The 19,673-nt window shown below is 44.6% G+C and overlaps 1 protein-coding gene and 1 long non-coding RNA gene across 2 annotated transcripts in view; both read left to right on the top strand.

Annotated features, from left to right (window-relative positions):
- Nucleotides 1-14,063, top strand: part of igsf3 (immunoglobulin superfamily, member 3) — a 77,432-nt gene extending 63,369 nt beyond the window's left edge. Inside the window, exons 7-9 of the mRNA XM_053439256.1 lie at nucleotides 6,400-6,810; nucleotides 8,617-9,081; nucleotides 10,114-14,063. Coding sequence (XP_053295231.1) covers nucleotides 6,400-6,810; nucleotides 8,617-9,081; nucleotides 10,114-10,364 — 1,127 coding nt within the window. The 3' untranslated portion in view covers nucleotides 10,365-14,063. The remainder of the gene's footprint in view (nucleotides 1-6,399; nucleotides 6,811-8,616; nucleotides 9,082-10,113) is intronic.
- Nucleotides 14,064-15,407: 1,344 nt separating this feature from the next.
- LOC128455584 (uncharacterized) lies at nucleotides 15,408-18,224 on the top strand. Its single transcript, XR_008341740.1, has 4 exons — nucleotides 15,408-15,541; nucleotides 15,950-16,132; nucleotides 16,752-17,746; nucleotides 17,977-18,224. It is a non-coding gene; the product is annotated as an uncharacterized LOC128455584 (long non-coding RNA).
- Nucleotides 18,225-19,673: the final 1,449 nt, after the last annotated feature.

Genomic DNA, 19,673 nt, shown 5'->3' with positions numbered 1-19,673 from the left:
TCCCCTCTTGTGCGTCCATTTTCCTATCGGACCATCCTGCGACCAGCAATCACTCTATGAGATGGGCGGGAAGGAAGAGGGAAGTGCACCGTCAGTGCATCTGCTCATCATATTTCCGGAGCATAGAAATCATATTCCGTGCGTGTGCACAGGGCTCCAACTGGGTGTGTTCAAACCGCCCTTTGACGTGCGCAAGATCCCCATAATTAGCCCAGTCTTAATGATATTGTAGGGGGAGTTGGAAAGGGGAGGGATGAGGAGGGGTAATATCCCTCTGACACAATGGGATCACAGATACATAGCCGTCATTAGCATAGAAATTTGGCTCCCAGTTTGGGAGAGGAGGAGTCGATCTTCAGTCAGGAAAACTCCATCCCTCATCGCTTCAGACAAGCAGCCCGCTCTGATCTGAGCCCCATGGGGCGGAGGTCCAGACGGACGGGCTGCGTGTGTCATGTCTTGTGTTTTATGTGCCTGAGCGTGTGGCGCTGCAGAGGCCGACGAGGAGCGGCCCCAGGGAGTTGTTCTGCAGGGGATCAGGGCGTGTCGAAAGCCCTCGCTCCTGACATGCTCGGGGTCCCGGCTGCGGATTAGCCCAGGGCCGTGCTAATGCTAATGCTAAAGGCGGAGCAGGCAGCCATTAAGACTGTAAGTCCTCTGGAGTGGAGCTGGAGCGACTGCCTGCTGCTTTCCCAAATCCCCCCAGGAGCATGTTCTCACTTTCTGTCTTCTACATCTCTCTCATCTTCTCCAGGCTCTCTCACTCCCTCTTTAAACTGGCTCTCACTCCTCCGCTCTTTGTTAGTGGGTGCCTCTGAATATCTGGACAAGTTTTCTTGATACATCCCTTAACGCTTGCCTCTCATCCCGTCTTTACAAACCTCATCCCTCTGTCTGTGTCTGCCACCTCGCTTTCATTCATCCCGCTTTTCTCCTCATGTCTCGTCCTCCCCGGCTTTTGTCCACGCTGCCCTCCCTCCGTTAAGTGGAAGCATTACCTCCGTGGCCCAGTGGATGGGCTGTCAGCTCAGCGGTCATTAAGCGTTTATTAGACTATATCTAAAAAGAGCAGAAAAATGTCAGGCAGACACCCCACCAGCACTTCTGGTGTTCGCACTTCATTTATGCCTCATTAATATTCATCACGCCACAGTCGAGGCCGCTGAATATTCATGCCGGCGTCAGGTGATTAGGCAGAATGTGATCAGGCCCAGATCACAGTAGCACCGAGGGTGGGAACGAAGCGACGAGAGGTCAACACAACAACCGTGATGAAAGAGGAATCAGAGGGGGTGAAGCCGACATTTCAACCCAGGCGTTTAGATCCTCTCTCGTGTAAAAAAGAGAAAGGAAAAAAAGACTTCACCTGGAGCGGCAGCAGCATAAAACAGAGATGGGAAATGAATTGAATTTCCTTTGTAGCCGAAGAATAAAGGCTCACAGTCTTTCATTTACAATCTCGGGCTGTGCTCTCGCCTCTGAACAATCGGCCAGGAAGTTTCCAAGCTCTTTTGAAGTTATCCGAATTTTTTTTTTTGTCTTTCTTTTCTACAAGCCGTGGTTAGCGTGTGCTGACGTGCCACAGTGGCATCCTTAGCTGTACACTTCTCGTTCCCCCCGGACTCAAACTTGTTTTCGTCTCCTCGGCTTCATAAACAACAGTTGTGCGGAGCAGCTTTTGGGGTTTGGGGTCCACTTTGCTATCGTTCTTCCATATGAAAGCCGAGCGGTTTTGCGGCATCTGTGTACTTACCTCCACTGATAAATAAAAGGGATGGAGACGGCTTTGTCTCAACTCTGCTATGCCCCTGCAGCTATTAAACAGACAAACTGCACACATGGGAAACGGTTGAGGCGAGGGTTCAATGAGCCAATTAGTGTGTGTGCTGTGCAGTTTCTATGCGCGTTTCACTGCTCTGTGATGACAGTATAGCCGACATGCCCCACTAACTGCTGAAGCTCGAGTATCTCCACCGGAGCTGAGATATAGTTGTGAGGTCGGGACACAAGCTGGGATCTTTGCCCTGTAAAACATTATTTACACACACTGCAGAGTGAGAGTCCGACATTTGCAATTACATTTTATTGAATCGTGGGTGGTGTTGTCAGCAAGAGGAGGATACTGATTACTGCTAGATGAGGCCAGTGAGGTCCTTTAAGGTGTCCAAAGGGATAGTTTACTGAAAAATGGAAATTCACTCATTATCTACTCGCCACTATGCCGATGGAGCGGGGAGTGAATTGTTTGAGTCCACAAAGCCCTTTCGGAGTTTCAGGGGTAAACAGAGTTGTAGCCAAATCCAATACAATTGAATTAAGTGGTCGACCAGGTCTTCCAACGTGAAAAACCAACAGGAAAGAAAAGATAAGAAGACTCCATACTGCTCCTGTGGTGTCATCAAAGTGTTCGTAAACCCCGACATTCAAATTAGACTCAAACAGCGTAATTTACACCATGTAACAAAAGCCTCGCACCCCCGACACCCGGCAACACAGCCGTCTCTCGCAGCTTCCCGATGCTCCATTTCTCCACCATCTTATATTCAGAAGAGAGACGCGTTTGGCCCCGGCATGAGGAGGCTTTGCAAATGCAGGATGACACTTCTCATTAAATTATTGTAGAACTTCAAAGGTGAAAAAGTGGAGAACAATTTCTTGATCCAACCTCCGTGCCTCTTAGAACGGGCAGAAGGGAAAAAGTTGGAATCAGAAGATTGCATTAGCGATCTAATATCTTTCTAAAAGACAGACAAACAATGAAACTACCTGATCCAGATTGTTATTTGGATCAGCATCAAATGGAATCCCTGGACCCCACCCACTGATCCAGATACAGTGTTGCGTGTTTAGCGTAATACCTTTTACAAATAAACAAACAAACGCAGACCAAAAATGAACCTCCTTGGCATAGTGGATAACACTGGCTTGCAGACTTTTACTCATAATCAAGTTAACCCGCATCAGAAAAATGTTCTCACATGCAATAACAGTTTCCATACAGCGCATGTACAGAGGGATCCGTGCAAGATACCTGACCTCAGTACGGCTGAAGCTGAATCAGGGTCAGCTTGACATGCACACTCTACCAACAGCTAGTCACCCATCACAGATCTCAGGGTTTATGAAATTAATGCACGTATGCCAAAAGTCCAAACATGCTGCTCCTCCCTCATCTTGACAAACTCCTAAGTGAAAAGTATATATTCAGGCAGAACCACCCTGAGGGAAACGATAGTTTTATTTCTTTTATTTCATCACATATAAAATGATTGTTGTCATGGGATTTTTTTTTGCATGTATGCATCATCTCCTGGGTAAGATCAAACTGTCTTGTGTACTTTATTGGCCCGGAGGCGGGATTGTTCACCACTCGGGGCTAAAGGAGAAATATGCCCTTCTCATCGGGCTGGGACCAGGTGTGACCGGCACACGCCGTAATGCAGAGCTGTGGGAACATGTGTTTCCCATAATGGATTTGGCTGTTGATGTTCCCCCGAGGCTCATTAAAGAAATACAGTAGCAAAGAAAATGTGATCACAACTAAAAATAGACCTTGACAGCCTTCGCACACAAGAGCACGCAACTGCGCTCGCTGTTGAGGGATCGCACGTAACATGATGAGCAGCCTTGTTTTCTGATGTTTGATTGATCCCAGCTCCTTATGCTGGGTCTCCTCCCACGACATAATTAATCTGCCCTAATCAGAACCACGTACACAGAAACATTGCACTTACTGCACAAACGTCATGTGGAATTTTTAGCCTGTTTACTTCTTGCTCATGCAGCCGTCACATCGTGGCTGCACGACTGAAGGCAGAAACCTCTCTCTGTGGGAACGGACAGGTGTCGGAGGATGTGACAGGCTCATCTGTGAAGTCGCTGTGAGACATTTTTGGATTTTGGAGGGAGTCGTGACTTAAAGCTTGTTTGAAGACAAAAACAAACAATATTTCCCTTGTCATTTCTCTTCTATATCTCTGCTCATTGCTCCCTCGATGTAATTGTCCCCCTGTCTCTCCTTCAGCGAGCACTCAGTCAAAATAGCTCCTAATAGCTCATGATGCTACTTAATAAGGCTTGAATAATTAGCCTATTTTAGCTTTGTAAAAAAAAAAAATTGCATTTCTGTAAACACTAATGTATTGCAACAGGCTTTCAGCCCTCGATGTTTTCCCCCCCTGCTGGCTGCAGATTCAAACTTCAAATGGGAACGGCAGAGAATTGCTTTGTCCTGTGCCAATCCAATCCTGCATGGTTCCACTTCAGGAGGTTCGGAGGTAATTCTCCTGGAAAAAAGGAGAAAAAAGAGTGCCAGGATTCTGCAGAGCTCGGCAGTAATTCCGGATGGGGGGGGATTGTCAGGCTTCTAGCAAGTCTCCAGTGGGTAGTGAGGCAACGATGATGACTAATTTGAGATGCCAGCTTGAACTGCCGTTGAAAGACAGGGTGGTCCAGCAATGCCATGTGGCATCTCCTTTGAATGCATCCAATTATTTACATACTGTAGCTACAGTTTAATGCAATCTACAAAAGTGATTATTTGAGCACCCTCTGCCAATCTGTAGATATAGGGGTGAGATTTTTCGGGGCAGATGGCTGTGACCCTAGGCAGTCTGTCAGTCTGTCAGTCTTGGCACAGCTCAGCTCGAGATAGGACGGTGAGATGGAAGATGAGAGGTTGAGTGTTTGTATGAGTACAGATTTGTGTCAGTAAACAGAAAACAACATTATCACAAATGTATATTCCTGATTAATGTTGATGTGGATCAGGGGGAAGGTCCAGGAACTGTCTTTCAGATTTATTTATTTTTATTGATTATTGATGAAAGACATGTTTAATGGACAGATTTTGAGTGCAATTTGGTGTAGAGCGAAATACTCATCTAAATGTAGTGATTTTAAATGTGGTTTCATGAAGGGACTGTTGGGCCTTGGTGGAGGCATGAAGCCGCTGAGCGTCTACTTGTCTTCATGCAACTATAATCAGTAGGCGAGTTTCGTGGTTGAGGGGAGATGCTATCCCCTTTAAACCGAAATGACCTCTTATTAACCTGCCAATTCTGCCGGCTCCCCTCAGCCATCTCACCATCGCCTCTGTGTGAGATAACCCTACATGTGCAGACAGAGAATGTGTGTGCATTGGTAAATATCTTGTTGCGAGTGCTGTTAATTCAATCCTGGGTTCCATAGTTTATTTTGACAGTTGCAAGTTGGACAGCCCCTTTTCTTGTACTTTCTGCTCCCGGTGGAGAGATTTCATTCTCTCCACTTGCATATCTGCCTGTGAGATCCGTCGAGGGAATCTGTTTCCCAAATCCCGCTCAGCCAGCAAACAACTCTTGGATTACTGTCTGTGTGCCAACACTGGAAAGTGTTACTAATCAGATAGTCATGGTGTCTGTGGTGGTAGCTGGTGATAGAGATGATCTGCGGTGAATCAGAGAAAACACTGTGACACAGGCTAGAAAATACACATTAGAAATGAATATGTACATGAAACTATGTGACGATTATCAGATGGATGGTATTTGTTTGAGCGCAGTGATTATGATTGTTTGAGATAAATTTCCAGTATAAATATATTATTTCAAGATCTCAAGGTGATGTCACAGTCCTTGTTTATTGTGTACTATAATGTCACTTTTGTTTTTTTTGCCTGAGAATACAAGGGTGTACAAGTTTTTCCACTTGGATGTGTGTGCGTCTGTGTGTGCGTCTGTGTGTGTGCGTCTGTGTGTGCATGCGTGTTTTCTACATGGTCTCTCCTGTAATAATCCTTACCCCCCCCCCAAGCATTTGACAGCAGGGCTCTGGTACCGGTCACACCTGATGTTCCTGCAGCTAATCCTACCCACAACCAATGTCACTGAACCAATCCCGTCACAGCCCTCAGTGCAGCCTCGGCTCCTTCCTGACATCTCAGTCACACCTCTCTGTCGTCTCCTCCCTCTCCTATCTGCTCTCTCCCTGTCCTCCCCTGACAAATGCATTCCTTGTCCTGTCTCCCTCCTTCTCACAATGACAAACCCATTGCCCTTCTTTTTGTCTTGTAGCTCACCTAATAACACCCTCCTTCTCCTTCCCCCCGTCTCCGCTGCACTTTATCTTACATTTCTACCTTAATACCAGCAAACCTGCAATCCCCTCAGCTTTGATTTGCCTGACATTTCCACCTCCTTTCTCTCATATTTCTTTCTTTCTCCCTGTCTCCTGCTGCACCCACCCACTCACCACTATCTTTTGCCGGCTGCCAACAGAAAATAAACCCAGCAACAGGTCGTCTGTCGCAAAACAGAAATTGCACTGTGTACCTGTCACCGACGCTCACATTCCCCTGCACCCAGAGGAATGACTGTCTGCTCTTTCTCTTTCCTTCCCCTCTCCCTTCATTCTTTGCAGAGAGTAAGCTGCGGGTGCAAAAGACCAATCAGTCTCAGGTGTACCCGGAGGACAGCCGCGTCAGGATCAATTGCACCATCGCCTCCCAAACCAGCCATGACTCCCAGCATGCCGTGCTGTGGTACGTGAGGCGCGCGACGGGGTCAGAGGCCGACGAGCTCCTGCTGAGGATCGAGCGCTCGGGGGCCTTCGAGTACGGCGCCTACGCCGATGAGGAGAGGCTGCGGCGTCGCGTGCAGGCCGAGAGGCTGTCGCCGCGCTCCTACGTGCTGACGCTGAACCGGGCCGAGAGCAGCGACTCCGGGACGTACTACTGCCTGGTGGAGGAGTGGCTGAGTGACCCAGATGGAGCCTGGTATCGACTCTCCCGGGAGGCCTCGGGGCTCACGCAGGTCCTGGTCAGACAGCCAGGTGAGCACGCGGTCAAACTCTCTTTTAACAAATCGCTCACTTGTTTATTCTGTTTTCACCGAACCTTTTGCCTCCAGCACCGTCTTGAGGCCTCTCGCTCTGATGACCCTACACGTACCCCGGGCAGAGCTCAGGTGGCATAAAAAATAAAAAAAGCCAGCTATCATGTTTCGTGCCAGAGGGCGCAGCCTGGCTCAGACGGACGACCTAATTCTCATGTCCAGTACTCAAAAACTTCCCAAGTGCTCAAAGCCATCATGTACCTATTGCCATCTCAAGTACACTCAGCCTCATATCTTCTTCTCTCCGCCACTGAATTTGCAACAAACAAATAATTACCCCACCCACTCTATCCGTGACGAGCCCCTGTTTTCCTTTGTCTGGCTCTGTTCCACACACCAGCTGAAGGTGACCTTTCTCTAACATCTCCTAGAGCAGTGTTCTTCTGCCAGGTGTCCTGTTTATTAATGCAGAATGAAATCCTCGTCCTGGCGTCTGTCCAAATAGAACGCAAGGATCCAAGCGTCTGGTCCCGGGCCAGTAAAGCGAGGAAGAAGCCTTTATTTAATGTAGATAGTGAGGCTATGGTGCACATACAAATACAGAAATACAAATATTAATACAGACTTTCCTTTCGTTCTATTGTTTAGTTTCAGCTTTAATTCAAAAAGAGAACTCGCGGTTGTTTGTGGAAGTTTACCAGCATCTTGCGTTATTATTAAGCAATCAGAAGGCTACAGTATATTATTCACAATAATATAGATTTGAACTTGTGAAGGATATGTCCGTAAGAAAGGTGGAATAGAGGTAATAAACTACATGGATATTCATTAAGGTGCTAAAAAATGCATTCGCAGAGGAAGTGGTCCAGAAATCTGCCCGTCGAGAGGAAAGATTAGTGGAGACGTGTGCCAGCTCCGGCCTTTTTTTCTGCTCTCCTGCTGTCCCGGCCGCTTCTCTTTTGCTTTAAAGTCGACTGTTCCAAACTGTGTGCAAGAGAACGCCAAGCAAGCCAGGTCCGTGCTGCCATTTTTTTTTTTGTTACTGTAGTGGAACTGGGTCACCCCCGAAGGGCTGTCACATACCTACAGACAGACACTGTAGCCTCGGGGTAGGATCTAACCTTGCTGAATTGCTTTGGGCAGCACTGTGGGATTCACTTTTTTTTGTGATGGTGTGAAGTTTTGTGAATAATCCCGATCAGATTTTTTTGTGGTGGTATTTGAAGTTCATTTAGGCTGCAGCTGATATTTGATTATTAAACGCCTTGTCTGTGTAAAATACCCAACACGATTTCACAAGCGGACACCTTAAAATAACCCTAACCCTCCTATTAGGGTTTTTCTTTAACCTGATCACGGATCACTAGAAGCAGGGTCAGCCAATACTGACCCCAGATTCTCTACAGAAAAAATCTAATCCTGAATCATTAATACTTTATTGATCCCTGAGGGAGAATTGGATGCTTGGATACAGATGCTGCATCAAAAGTTTAAGCTCTGATGTTGTCCCTGCATGTGGCTGTCGACATGTGTAAACACTGCTTGGTGTAACTTCGGCGGGGACACGTCCGTGAAATATTAACGCCCTGGCAGAGTGGAGCGTGGATTCAAGTGGAACATGAGCAAGGAGATCAAGGCATTTGAATTCAATTATTTTTGACTCGTATACTTTTGGGGTTCTTGTCGTACTTTTAGTAGAATCGTCGGCTCACTTTAGAAGATTGTCGTTTTTTGTACTTTGTTGCGAGGCTCTAACTAACGCTACGTTTTTCTCTCTCTTTCTTATCTTCACGGACGTGTGCAGAAGTCAGACTGCAGGTCGAGGAGCTGGAGTCCAACGTGACAGTGGAAGAGTCCGATTCAATCCGATTGGGCTGCAGCATTCCCTCCCAGTCGTCTCGAGACTCCCGCTTCTCCGTGTCCTGGTACGTGGAGCACTCCCTGGACGTGGACGTGGACGAGGACGAGGATGAGGACGGCCAGCTGGGCGAGGACGAGGGGAAGCAGGAGTGCGTGTTCTCGATCGGCCACGATGCCGTTTTTGGAAACGGAAACTGCAGCCCCCGAGAGGAGGCGGGGCCTACCTCCCGCCTGCAGTTTGAGAGGATGGCGTCCGACCAGTACAGCCTGACCATTCAAGGGGCCCGACCGACAGACGCAGGGCGATACTACTGCCACGTGGAGGAGTGGCTGCTCAACCCCCGCAACGCGTGGTACCGCCTGGCCACCAACAACTCTGGGTTCACCATTGTTAATGTGCTGCAACAAGGTGAGGCCTTATTTAAACAACTGTTTTGAATGTAGATTAATGCAATACTTAAATCAAAGGCTGTCTTCTTATGCTATTATGGTGATTAAAGACTGTAGAATAGATGTTCCTCCGATTGCAGGACAGGGTTAGATTTTTCTGCTGCTCCTTCGACTGTTTAGTCTAGAGCTGTATTCTGTCATATTGCCCAGTCCTAATATGTCCTCTTTACAGTGCCTGTAACAAGAGAATACTAATAGTCCAATTACGGAGCGCTCAGATAGTCTGTGTGTCACCCCTGCTTCGGATGATCAGGCTTCCCCAGTCACAACATTTATTTTGAAGAAGGGAACACCGCAGTTAAAAGCAAAGCCGGCGATGGCCACCCACTGTTCAGCATTAAAGAAAAGTAATTAACGGCGTCGAAAAGCAGTGCCGGGATCCGAGGAATTCAAATTGATTTATTCACCAGTGTCAACGGCTAGATGAAGATCATTCATAGCTGTTACAAATTGCATTACACACGCTTGAACAGTCATAAAATCCAGAGCAAAATTCAGTCAATTAATTTTTCAGTGACCATTTTTCTCAGGACTACACCAAGAAGGTTTTGTTGAAGTGGGGCAGAGACGTCTCACACAGGCACATTTATGTAAACATGAATGCAAATGCCTCAGCCCGACTGCAAACGCCCCATAACGAGAACACAACCGCTACGGAAGTGAGTGAGAGCGGATGAAATCCAGTGAGCTGTCGTTTGTGATGGTGATCTGTTTGAGGTGTGGTCGTACAGGTGCATTCCTGTACTTTCCTTTTTTGGCTGCTCCAAGCACACGTCAATGAGACGAGCTTCACATTTTATGCATCTTGACCACAATAAGAAACTCTGCGTGTTTCATTACCAACATCTGTTGTTGCTAAATTCTGTTGTGATTGTGTGTCTGTTGTGTTTTAGTTTTGTGCCTTTTGCATGTTCGTTTTCCGTTAATGTTTGTGTTGTTGTTGTTTTTGGTGCATCTATAAAAACTTTGCTTCGTTGTTCTTTCTCAACAGTGTCCACCATGCATACGGTGGTGTGCTCCAACGAGTCCCTCTTCTACTTCGTCTTCTTCTACCCCTTCCCCATCTTCGGCATCCTCCTCATCGCCCTGCTGCTCGTGCGCTACAAGGGCCGCAGCAGCAGCAAGAGCCAGGAGGGCAAAAACGGCGCCCCCCTCCTGTGGATTAAAGAACCTCACCTGAGTTACTCGCCCACCTGTTTGGACCCACCTGCGCTCAGCCTGCACCCTGGCTCTGTTGACTAAGCGAGGGTCCCCGCCCCCCCCCTCCTGTTCCGCTCTCGCCGCGGATCCAGCCAACACAATGCCAGGGAGCAGATGTGGACTCCACTTTCAGAACTTACTGTCGTTCACTGCTGTGTTGAATTAGTCAGTTGATCAGTTTTAAGATTCCTACCCTAATTGCTGCCTGTTTTATTTTAACAACTGTGTGTTTTTGTGTGTGAGTGTGTGTGTGTGTGTGTGTGTGTGTATGGACGAGAATGTGTGTGCCATGTTAGCACAATTAAGTGTGTGAGTGCAATCTGAAGGATGAGGGAGATTCACAAGCCTCTCTCGCTCTCTGTTGTTTTGTTTTCTGCAAAATCTAATCTCATAGCTGCATTTTGAGTTTTTTATTATTCTGAATATGTGTCTATTTTTCAAGAAGAGAAGAGAACTGCGCACATGAGATCACTGGCCAGTCCGGGAAGAAGATTTAAGAGAGGGAACTCTATAATGGACTCTGGCGCTGAGCGGATGCCAAAAAAAAAAAGAGAAAAACATCTACACACTGATCCAAGAGCAGCCACAGCCTGGCCCACTATGTTGGTTGCCATAGTGATGCTCTGCGCCCACTGACTCCGATGACTTGGTTTCCAGCCTGCATAGAGACAAAGGCAAGGACACACAAGTCTGTGTCCTAAGTGAGGACGTGTGTATGTGTGTTGGCCCACCTGCCTCCACAATGAATTTGCCTTGGCAGACAGAAACAGGCCCTGGTGCGCCACTTAAACACTGCCAGACACTCTGGCCTTAGAGAGAGACTGCTCGGCTCTTCTCCTCCATCCTCCTCCTCCTCCTCCTCTCCCAAAAGAGACAGCGAGGGAACGCTAGGGAGGTCAGAAAGGATGGAGAATAAATGAACAGCTCTCTCCTGCTGAGGATCTATGTACTTCAATACATGGGAATTTTTTTTTTGTTCAGTGCCAAGTCCCCCTTATTTCCAATGCTGTCCTCTGCAGCTATTATTTGAAGTTCTAAAGAAAGGGGAGGAAGCTGATTGGTTCCGAGGCAGATCGCGAACATGACTGCTTACCTCCTGCTGTGGGTTTATGGGGCCTCGTGGGCAAAAGGGCAGTATCTACACCCGTGTAAAATCAGTTGAATTGTCCTTTTTAAATTGCACAGTGGGGGTCGATGACTGAAATTGAATTCTTGCACATTTCTTTAAGTTGCCCAATATGACCACTCTGTTGTCCTGTCTTTAAAAGATACCAGAAGCTCAGATAATGCATATTAAGTTAAACAACTCTGACGACCCACCCATCAGATGACTAATGTGTAGATGTGTAGTCAAACACTCTAAAATGTATTCTGCACATTATAAGCAAACCTAGATTTGTGTTTATTTTAAAGATTTTTTCTATTTATTGTTTTATACTACTTTGCATAGCTTTGGAAGATTTTTTCTTTTTTTTGTTTTTTTTGTGCTTTGAAATTCTCTAAAACCTGTGCTGCTTGCGTTGCCAGGCAACTGCACCAAAGCAGATTATGTCAATAGCCTGTGTGTTGGCGACGTGGTAGATGTAGAGATGCTAGATTCGTCCTGCGCACGGCAGTCGGTAGCATTTCACTCCAGATCGTCAAGTTTGGTCGGTGTCACAACACTGTATATCTATATCTATAATGGAATTTACTGTGGCTTCTACATGTACAGTAGTCCAACAGACGAGTCACTGGAATGGATCCACTTAATGCTTCTTCGCTCGCTCATCTAGTGAAATGTGATGTAACACCTTGGTAGGATGTTTGATCAAAGCCGACAATGAACTGCTGCGACATCGTCTTCTTCTTCTTGTGGATTCTCGCTGAAGGTGTATCTCTTCAGTTCCCCCTGACAAAACAGGCAGAAGGGTTGAAAATCGCTTTTTCCGCTCGAACTTGACAGCCGGGAGACACGAGGAATCCTCCTGCCCCAGCCGGGCCCGAACCCTCTCACTGCCAGAGACTGGACCTGAAAATGAAAAAACTCTCGAAAAAACTTGACATCGTTGTCTCAAGTGTGTCGACATGTATATTGCATGAGTATTGCAGGAGGAATTTTGATGTTTTGTAAACTTTGAACCCTTTGAGCATTGTGTTTGTGTGACAGAGCAGTGCCCAATCCCCCCCCCCCCCCCTCCCTCCTTGACCCTGACTTCCTGAGCCAACACAAAGCCCAGCCCTCTCATCATTCTATCATAATTTACTATATTCGACTGCCAACGATGCCCATCAACCATATAAAGTTCTCTCTGGAGATCGTGTTTGATGTTACTGCTCATATTTTTTCTTTTAAACGCTTTGCTTTTATGCACAACAGATTTATGTCATTAATTAATCCCCTCCAAAAAGGTAGCCGATACTGACAAAAGCTTACGAATACTATGATATCAACTTGCTTTGCTGTTTTTCAAGTTAGCATTTCAAGTGGAGAAGAGCTGGTGCTGTAGAGTCAGGGGAGTCAGACATGTCATGTTTGTGCAGCCGCAAGAACCGTCACTGCCTGTCCACTCATTATCAAACACGTGTTTTCAGTTTTGTTCTCGTGAACGAGACATTAGCCACGAATAATTAAGCCAAGAACAGTTAGGTTTTAGGGTCGGGACAAAATCCACTTACAAAGGAAAAATAGATGAGTAGTCCACAACGAACATGTAGTTGATGAGGTGACATTTCATCTAGAAAAGTCAAACGAATGAAAGAAAAGGGCAGGTGATGCAAAAGAACACGAGCGGCTGTACAGCATATCGAGGGTGTGTGTGCTATTTCAAATGCACAATGGCAGAAATCTGGACAATGACGTGTTTATGCATGAGAAAGTTACATCTGTAAATATTCAAGTTTGTTTTCTTCATCACGTGATCTCATCGTCAGCCTGGTTTTCTGTTTGTGTGTATATACTGCAAATGTCACCTTGTCAAATCACAATATTCAGAGTGTGAATAGTACAGCCTCCTGTTGCTGTTTGATGCAATGCTACTACAAGTCAGAAGTATATATATGTATATGTTTATGCATATGGATATATAATAAATGAACAGCAGGAAAGTCATTCTGTGCATTCCCAGGCATCACCAGGAAGAATTGATGCAACTTTGACGTAATGGTGGTATATCTGATTGACTTGCATCATATGAAGCCGGTTTTTATTTTTTTTATAAGCAAATCAGGAGCTGGTTTGCTGGATTGTTTCTTTTTTATAAATATGGAACAATCCTGGAGCTTGAGTCACTGTATAAATCACATTAATCCCAGACGGAATTCATTTTAAATTCAATTCATTTCATCTCTGTAGACCTGAGCCAGGAAGTATAGGGCACGGTTGTTGTCACAGCGCTGCCGCCATCGCCAGAGCTGCACACGAGCTCTGAATAGTGTATTTTTGGTTGTTATAATAATGATAATAATAATATTAATAAAAGCATCCATCGCTGCCTCCCCAGATTCCTCCCGACATTCTGACAGTGTTGTAGCTGCATTTCGAGGGCTGCATGTATCGGCTGTGTGCTGGCTCCAGATTTAGGTGTAAAATAGTTTGTGGTGATGTTTTCAGTTCAGCCGGTGATGCTTTATTTTCAGTGATGTATTTTTATATGACCATGGTTTGTTTATTTTCTTTTTTTCTTAATAGTTGCCATCGTGAACATTAAAAAGGCACTTTGCTATTGTCAGTTTATTGCAATAAAATACATTCGGTGCATCCTCCTGTTGTTCGTTTCAATCGTATATGCACTGTTCAGATGAGTTGTTAAAACAACATATTGATCCAGTTTTTCTCACAACAGACGCACTAACACACCACCAGCTCCCTTCCCAATTATCTGGCTCTGCTTTAATGGTAAACTCAAGGTTAGCGCCCTGCAGCCAGCGGGGTCTTGTCGAGTCGGCGTGGGATTTTAACCTCTGAGCCCCTCGACAACACCAGGCTTTATTTACTCTGCATGCTCCTTTCGCTCGCCCCGTGTATGTGTCTTTATTCGAGTGGAGGAGAGAGAAGGATTGTGTCAGCACGATAAGAGGATAAATGATGCTTCGAGGGCCTGCTGCGAGTCAACCAGGCACTTTTTCTTTCGACAGCCTCAGCAAATCACACCTCACCATTCATAACTCATAACCAATGCAGACGGACTCGCTGGCTCTCCCACACATGCCTCCCATTAGAAGCTGCAATCTTCCACAAGTCCGTGTCATTCATAAACTTCTCCCCAACTCCTTCTCCCATGAATCCATATTAACCCGTATTGATTCACACAGACCCGACGAAGCCAAGAACAAACGTAGGCGCAGGTTCCATGAGTCAACTGGGATGTGAATGGAAAACTGCAACTCGTGTAAGAGACAATCATAGTTTGGCTTCTGCTCGGCGTGTTAACTTGATTGTTTTTAGGATTCTGTGATGCACCCCCCCCCCCCCCCTGGATCTTTTGGTCAAACATCTATTGCAACCCAGTCTCATCAGAAAATGTTCAATGGTAACGTTGGTCCACTTGGACCGACGTTACCATCTTACAATCTGGCCTCTCAGATTGTGAGATGGTAACATTTAGTCCTCCCATTGTTTTGCATTGGCGTGTTCTCACGTCACGTGACTCTCAAGCTCTCGTCTGCGGAGAGGAAAACATGGCGGAGATTCCTTGTTTTTTCAGATAAAAATATAATTTTGTAACTTAGTTTGGGCATAAAAATACATTCTGACACCATTTCTAGCGAGAAATGTGGTCTTTGCTTCCACAGTCTTCAGCCAGTTCGTGCTTATGATAAATATTTTAATAGTTATCACGCATGTTTTTATCGTTGCTATGATGGTTGCCATGGCACCACGGGCGCAGCTTGGTGTTTAAATCACAGTCCCTGCGTAGTGTCCTTCAGTGATCGTGAATGTTATTCATGTTATATAATAGTAATATTTGAGGCTAGATTACATCTCTAATGAGAAGGATCATGCGAGTCTGTTTATACCGAGGCCGGCCCGAGTGCGCGACCGGCCCGAGTCCGCGAGCCGAGCGGCCCGAGCGGCGCGAGCCGAGCGGCCCGAGTGCGCGAGCGGACCGAGTGCGCGAGCGGACATGACGTGTGGCTGTCGTAAAAACCCTATTTGTAAACAACCAGCCCTTTAACTCGGGGCTGCGTCATAAACACGGCGCGCTTGGAAGACCACGATGTCATCTTCCTTCTGTCAGGTAAGTAGTTTATTGTTTTTAAAGATCGTTACGATCTAGGTTTACAGTCCGAGTGCGGAGAGAGTCCGTCAATCCACACTATGGACGCTGTTCATCAGCTAATACGCCATTGTTAGCCACATGCTTCAGCCCACGGTAGCCTGTGCTACCTGGGAGGTGAATACATGGTTGTTGAAAGCAGTTCAAGACGCTTAGCTCATCATTGAGGGACGCTACAATATAAATATAAACATGAATTTGATTTATGAATGCTTTAGATTAATAAGGAGTGTATTTGTCTACCATTACTCCACACTATCAGGTCAATTTGGTTTAATGTATAGTATGCACTATGACAATAATGTTTCCATGTTATGGAGTTGCGATTCATTTTATAAAACAATTGCTATGTTCTGTTTTTTAATCAAGGAGGATCCAAGTGAAGCTACAGGAGTTTCATTAACGTCAACAACTTGGACCAAACAGTTTGTTTTGCTTGATGAAGAGCAGGAAGGGCAGCCTGGAGAGAAAGAGAAGCCGGGTTGAGCCCACTACCATCATCCACGTACCACGAGGAAGATGAGGGAGAGAAATGATCCTACCATTAAAGAGGTACTTTTAAGTTACATACCAGAAAAAACATTTTATATAATTTGCCAAATATACATTTTTATTAAATCCCCAAAGTACACTTGCTGAAATACAAGTTAATATCACACTGAAAGAATTTTGATCAATCATGCTTCCCTGCTGTGATTGTTTAACTAGGAAAACAACTTTTTCCACAGGAAGGCAAGTAAATTGAATGAATACATGTGCAAAGTTTTCCTCTGTTATGTATAATGATGACCCCCATCAAACATAATGTTAGCAATATTTACACCTTTTAATTTATACTGTTTATTTCTGTCTACATGTGTGAATTTGCCTTCATTAGTTTCAGAAAAGAGCGATGATGTATCGGTCAGTGGGCGGCAGCACGAGACTCCGCAAACTAGTCTGTAAGCAAAGCAGACGAAGGCATCGAGGTTGCGGCCTGCCATCATTGTTATTTTGCTTAAGGGACTGAATATGTTTCATGTAGAAATATTAGCATTTCCCTTATATCTACCAAAACTGCTTGTTTCACAGACTGCAGTTTTGTTTTGATCCGATGTGGTGTGCAAATACAACCGTATCTGCAATGGGTTGTGGGGCATTAACATTTGTAACTCTAATTTTGTTTTGACAGACTGTGAAAAGAACGTTGAGAACATCACCACTCTACAGGAAGACACAGTCCAGTAATGGGTGTCAGAAGTTCAGTAGTGAACGACAGGTACTGTGGAAAAATATGTGTCATTGTTGTACAATGTCCTTTGACTCTGTTTAAACAAGGTTAACACAAAAAGGTTTGATTGTAAACTGATATCGGTATGAATTCATGTTATTCTCCTCGTCAAAAGAAACAAACAATCCAAATTACCTGCAGAAAGCCCTTGATGGACGCTTCAGCTGCATCGTCAGACTGGTGAGACAGCAAGATGCCAACTTTAATGCCAATTTATTTGTGTAACATTCTGTGACCAAATGTATAGATAACTTTTTGTAGATTGTAAAAATAGATAACCCATTTATTACAAAAAAACTACACTAGAATTATCGCACTGCGTTGTATGACTCCGCTAACCAGAGCAGTGTCCGTCTACATATTTCTACATATTTTCTCTCATATAAATGACACTGTATCTCTTGACAACTGAAACCATAAGATGAGGTCAGTGTGGCCTTGACCTTTTTACTTTAAGACAAATACAAAGTTAGACAATCCGAAAACATGCAGTTATGCCTCCGGCGACTCGCTATTGCAGAGGCATTAAAACCGTAGTGTAGTAGATTGGATTTTATTGGTGTTACATTGGACATCTTGTATGGGTACACCAAAAAATATATTTGGTTTCACATTCTAGATGGCAATAAGCAGAGTCATCAACTCAGGAAAAATATTTCTGTAGAAAAGAAAGCCTTGTATGTGTGTATGTATACATACACACAAACGCACAATTGAGACGTTTTTGTCTTTTATCATATATTCTCAGGCAGTACTGATGCATTTACTGAGACGGGACGTGAGGGCCTACTCTGCGTGCTCAGAGTTCAAGCCCAGCAGGCTGCAGCGGGCCTGACATATTCTGGAACAGCAGCACAGTCTTTAGATGACTCCTCTGAAGATGAAAACATGGCGAGGTACTTCTCCACTGATGAAGAACTGTGAGGGCTGTGATTAGCTACACTCTCTTGCTACAAGGCTAATCATGCTGCTCCCTGGCAGCCTTAGGAAGGCATTAGCTTGCTGTGTGGTAGCTGTTAGCTTCAGCATTTTTAGTTTTTAGTGGCCTGTCTGACGTTTATGTTAAAAAAAAATCAGAGGGAACCATCTTCATAATTTAACACTATGGTTTGTTTGTGTCCTTCAGTTCTTCTCAAGAGAAGCAGTACAGGTGTGCCTCAGCTCCACGGTCCCTCCTGCAGCCTCCGCTCCTGATGCTAACCTCATGTCTCCATCACACCAAGCAGCAGACCTGGATTGACAGACCTTTCTCCAGAGCTGCCCCCTCCCTCTGAAACCCCCCTCTCCAAAACACTATTTGTGTAGTTTTTAAAGTATTTTTTGCATGAGAATTGTTGATCATAACATTTCCAGCAGATGCCTTAATATAATGTTTGTGCACAATAAATGACATTGATCATAACATAATGGTATTTCCTTGCACTTCTACACCATGATATTGTCAGATAAGATGCTGATTACATTAAAGCAGTGAATGCTCTGCTTTAAGCAACATAAACACACAATGATTCAATGGATCTGAAGTAGAATGGGCACATTACATTCTGTAGAGAATGCCTCAGTTATGGAAGTCAGAAAATAACTTTCTTTATCTGAGGTTCCAGTCATTTATAGTCACAGCAAAGCACACAGGTCTGGTTGTCTAAGTGGCGCCCATATCATATTGTTTAAGATGTGTAACATCAAGTTTGTGTTTCAGTGCAAAATTAGTCATTAGTCAAGAGTTCACCTTCTTCTTTACACTAAAATTAGGTGACCCAGATGTTTCACAATGCAATCTGATAAGGTCTTATGAGAAACATTCTTAACATTAAAGAAATCAACACAGAGGATAGCAATATCTGTTTGACTTTAATCCGTAGCTGATAATCAGCGGCCTGACTTATTCAAACACATTAATACTACAATGAATAAGGCAGGGGTTTTCCATCAGAAATCATTTCTGGGACATTAATTTAAAAGATCTCCAGTATAAGCAAATGTATTCTAAAATTGGTTTATATCCAAGTGTGAGGCTGTCCTGGCACATGGAAATAAGATATATATATATTGTTTGTATTAGCTTTCCCTCAGTTTAGTACTTGCACTTCTTGAAAAGCTCTATATAAATAAGATGTATTAATGTTTATACATTGCCCTCTAGTATATGTTTTCCTAAAAGTCACTGTAGATACAGAAATAACAGTATGGTTCAGGGGACAGTAAGTGGAAGCTGAAGGTAATTTCCATGTGCTCAAGAGAAACATAACGTGACGATATAGTTGATTTCTGATAGAAGGCCCTGCCTCATTCATTGTAGTATTAATGTGTTTGAATAAGTCAGGCTGCCGATTACCAGCTACTGATTAAAGTCAAACAGATATTGCTATCCTCTGTGTTGATTTCTTTAATGTTAAGAATGTTTCTCATAAGACCTTATCAGATTGCATTGTGAAACATCTGGGTCACCTAATTTTAGTGTAAACAAGATGGTGAACTCTTGACTAATGACTAATTTTGCACTGAAACACAAACTTGATGTTACACATCTTAAACAATGATATGGGCGCCACTTAGACAACCAGACCTGTGTGCTTTGCTGTGACTATAAATGACTGGAACCTCAGATAAAGAAAGTTATTTTCTGACTTCCATAACTGAGGCATTCTCTACAGAATGTAATGTGCCCATTCTTCTTCAGATCCATTGAATCATTGTGTGTTTATGTTGCTTAAAGCAGAGCATTCACTGCTTTAATGTAATCAGCATCTTATCTGACAATATCATGGTGTAGAAGTGCAAGGAAATACCATTATGTTATGATCAATGTCATTTATTGTGCAC

Source organism: Pleuronectes platessa, chromosome 14 (assembly GCF_947347685.1).
Source record: "Pleuronectes platessa chromosome 14, fPlePla1.1, whole genome shotgun sequence".
Classification (NCBI taxonomy): Eukaryota; Metazoa; Chordata; class Actinopteri; order Pleuronectiformes; family Pleuronectidae; genus Pleuronectes; species Pleuronectes platessa.
Note: the sequence above shows the minus strand (reverse complement) of the source record. Positions and strands in the feature narration are given on the sequence as shown.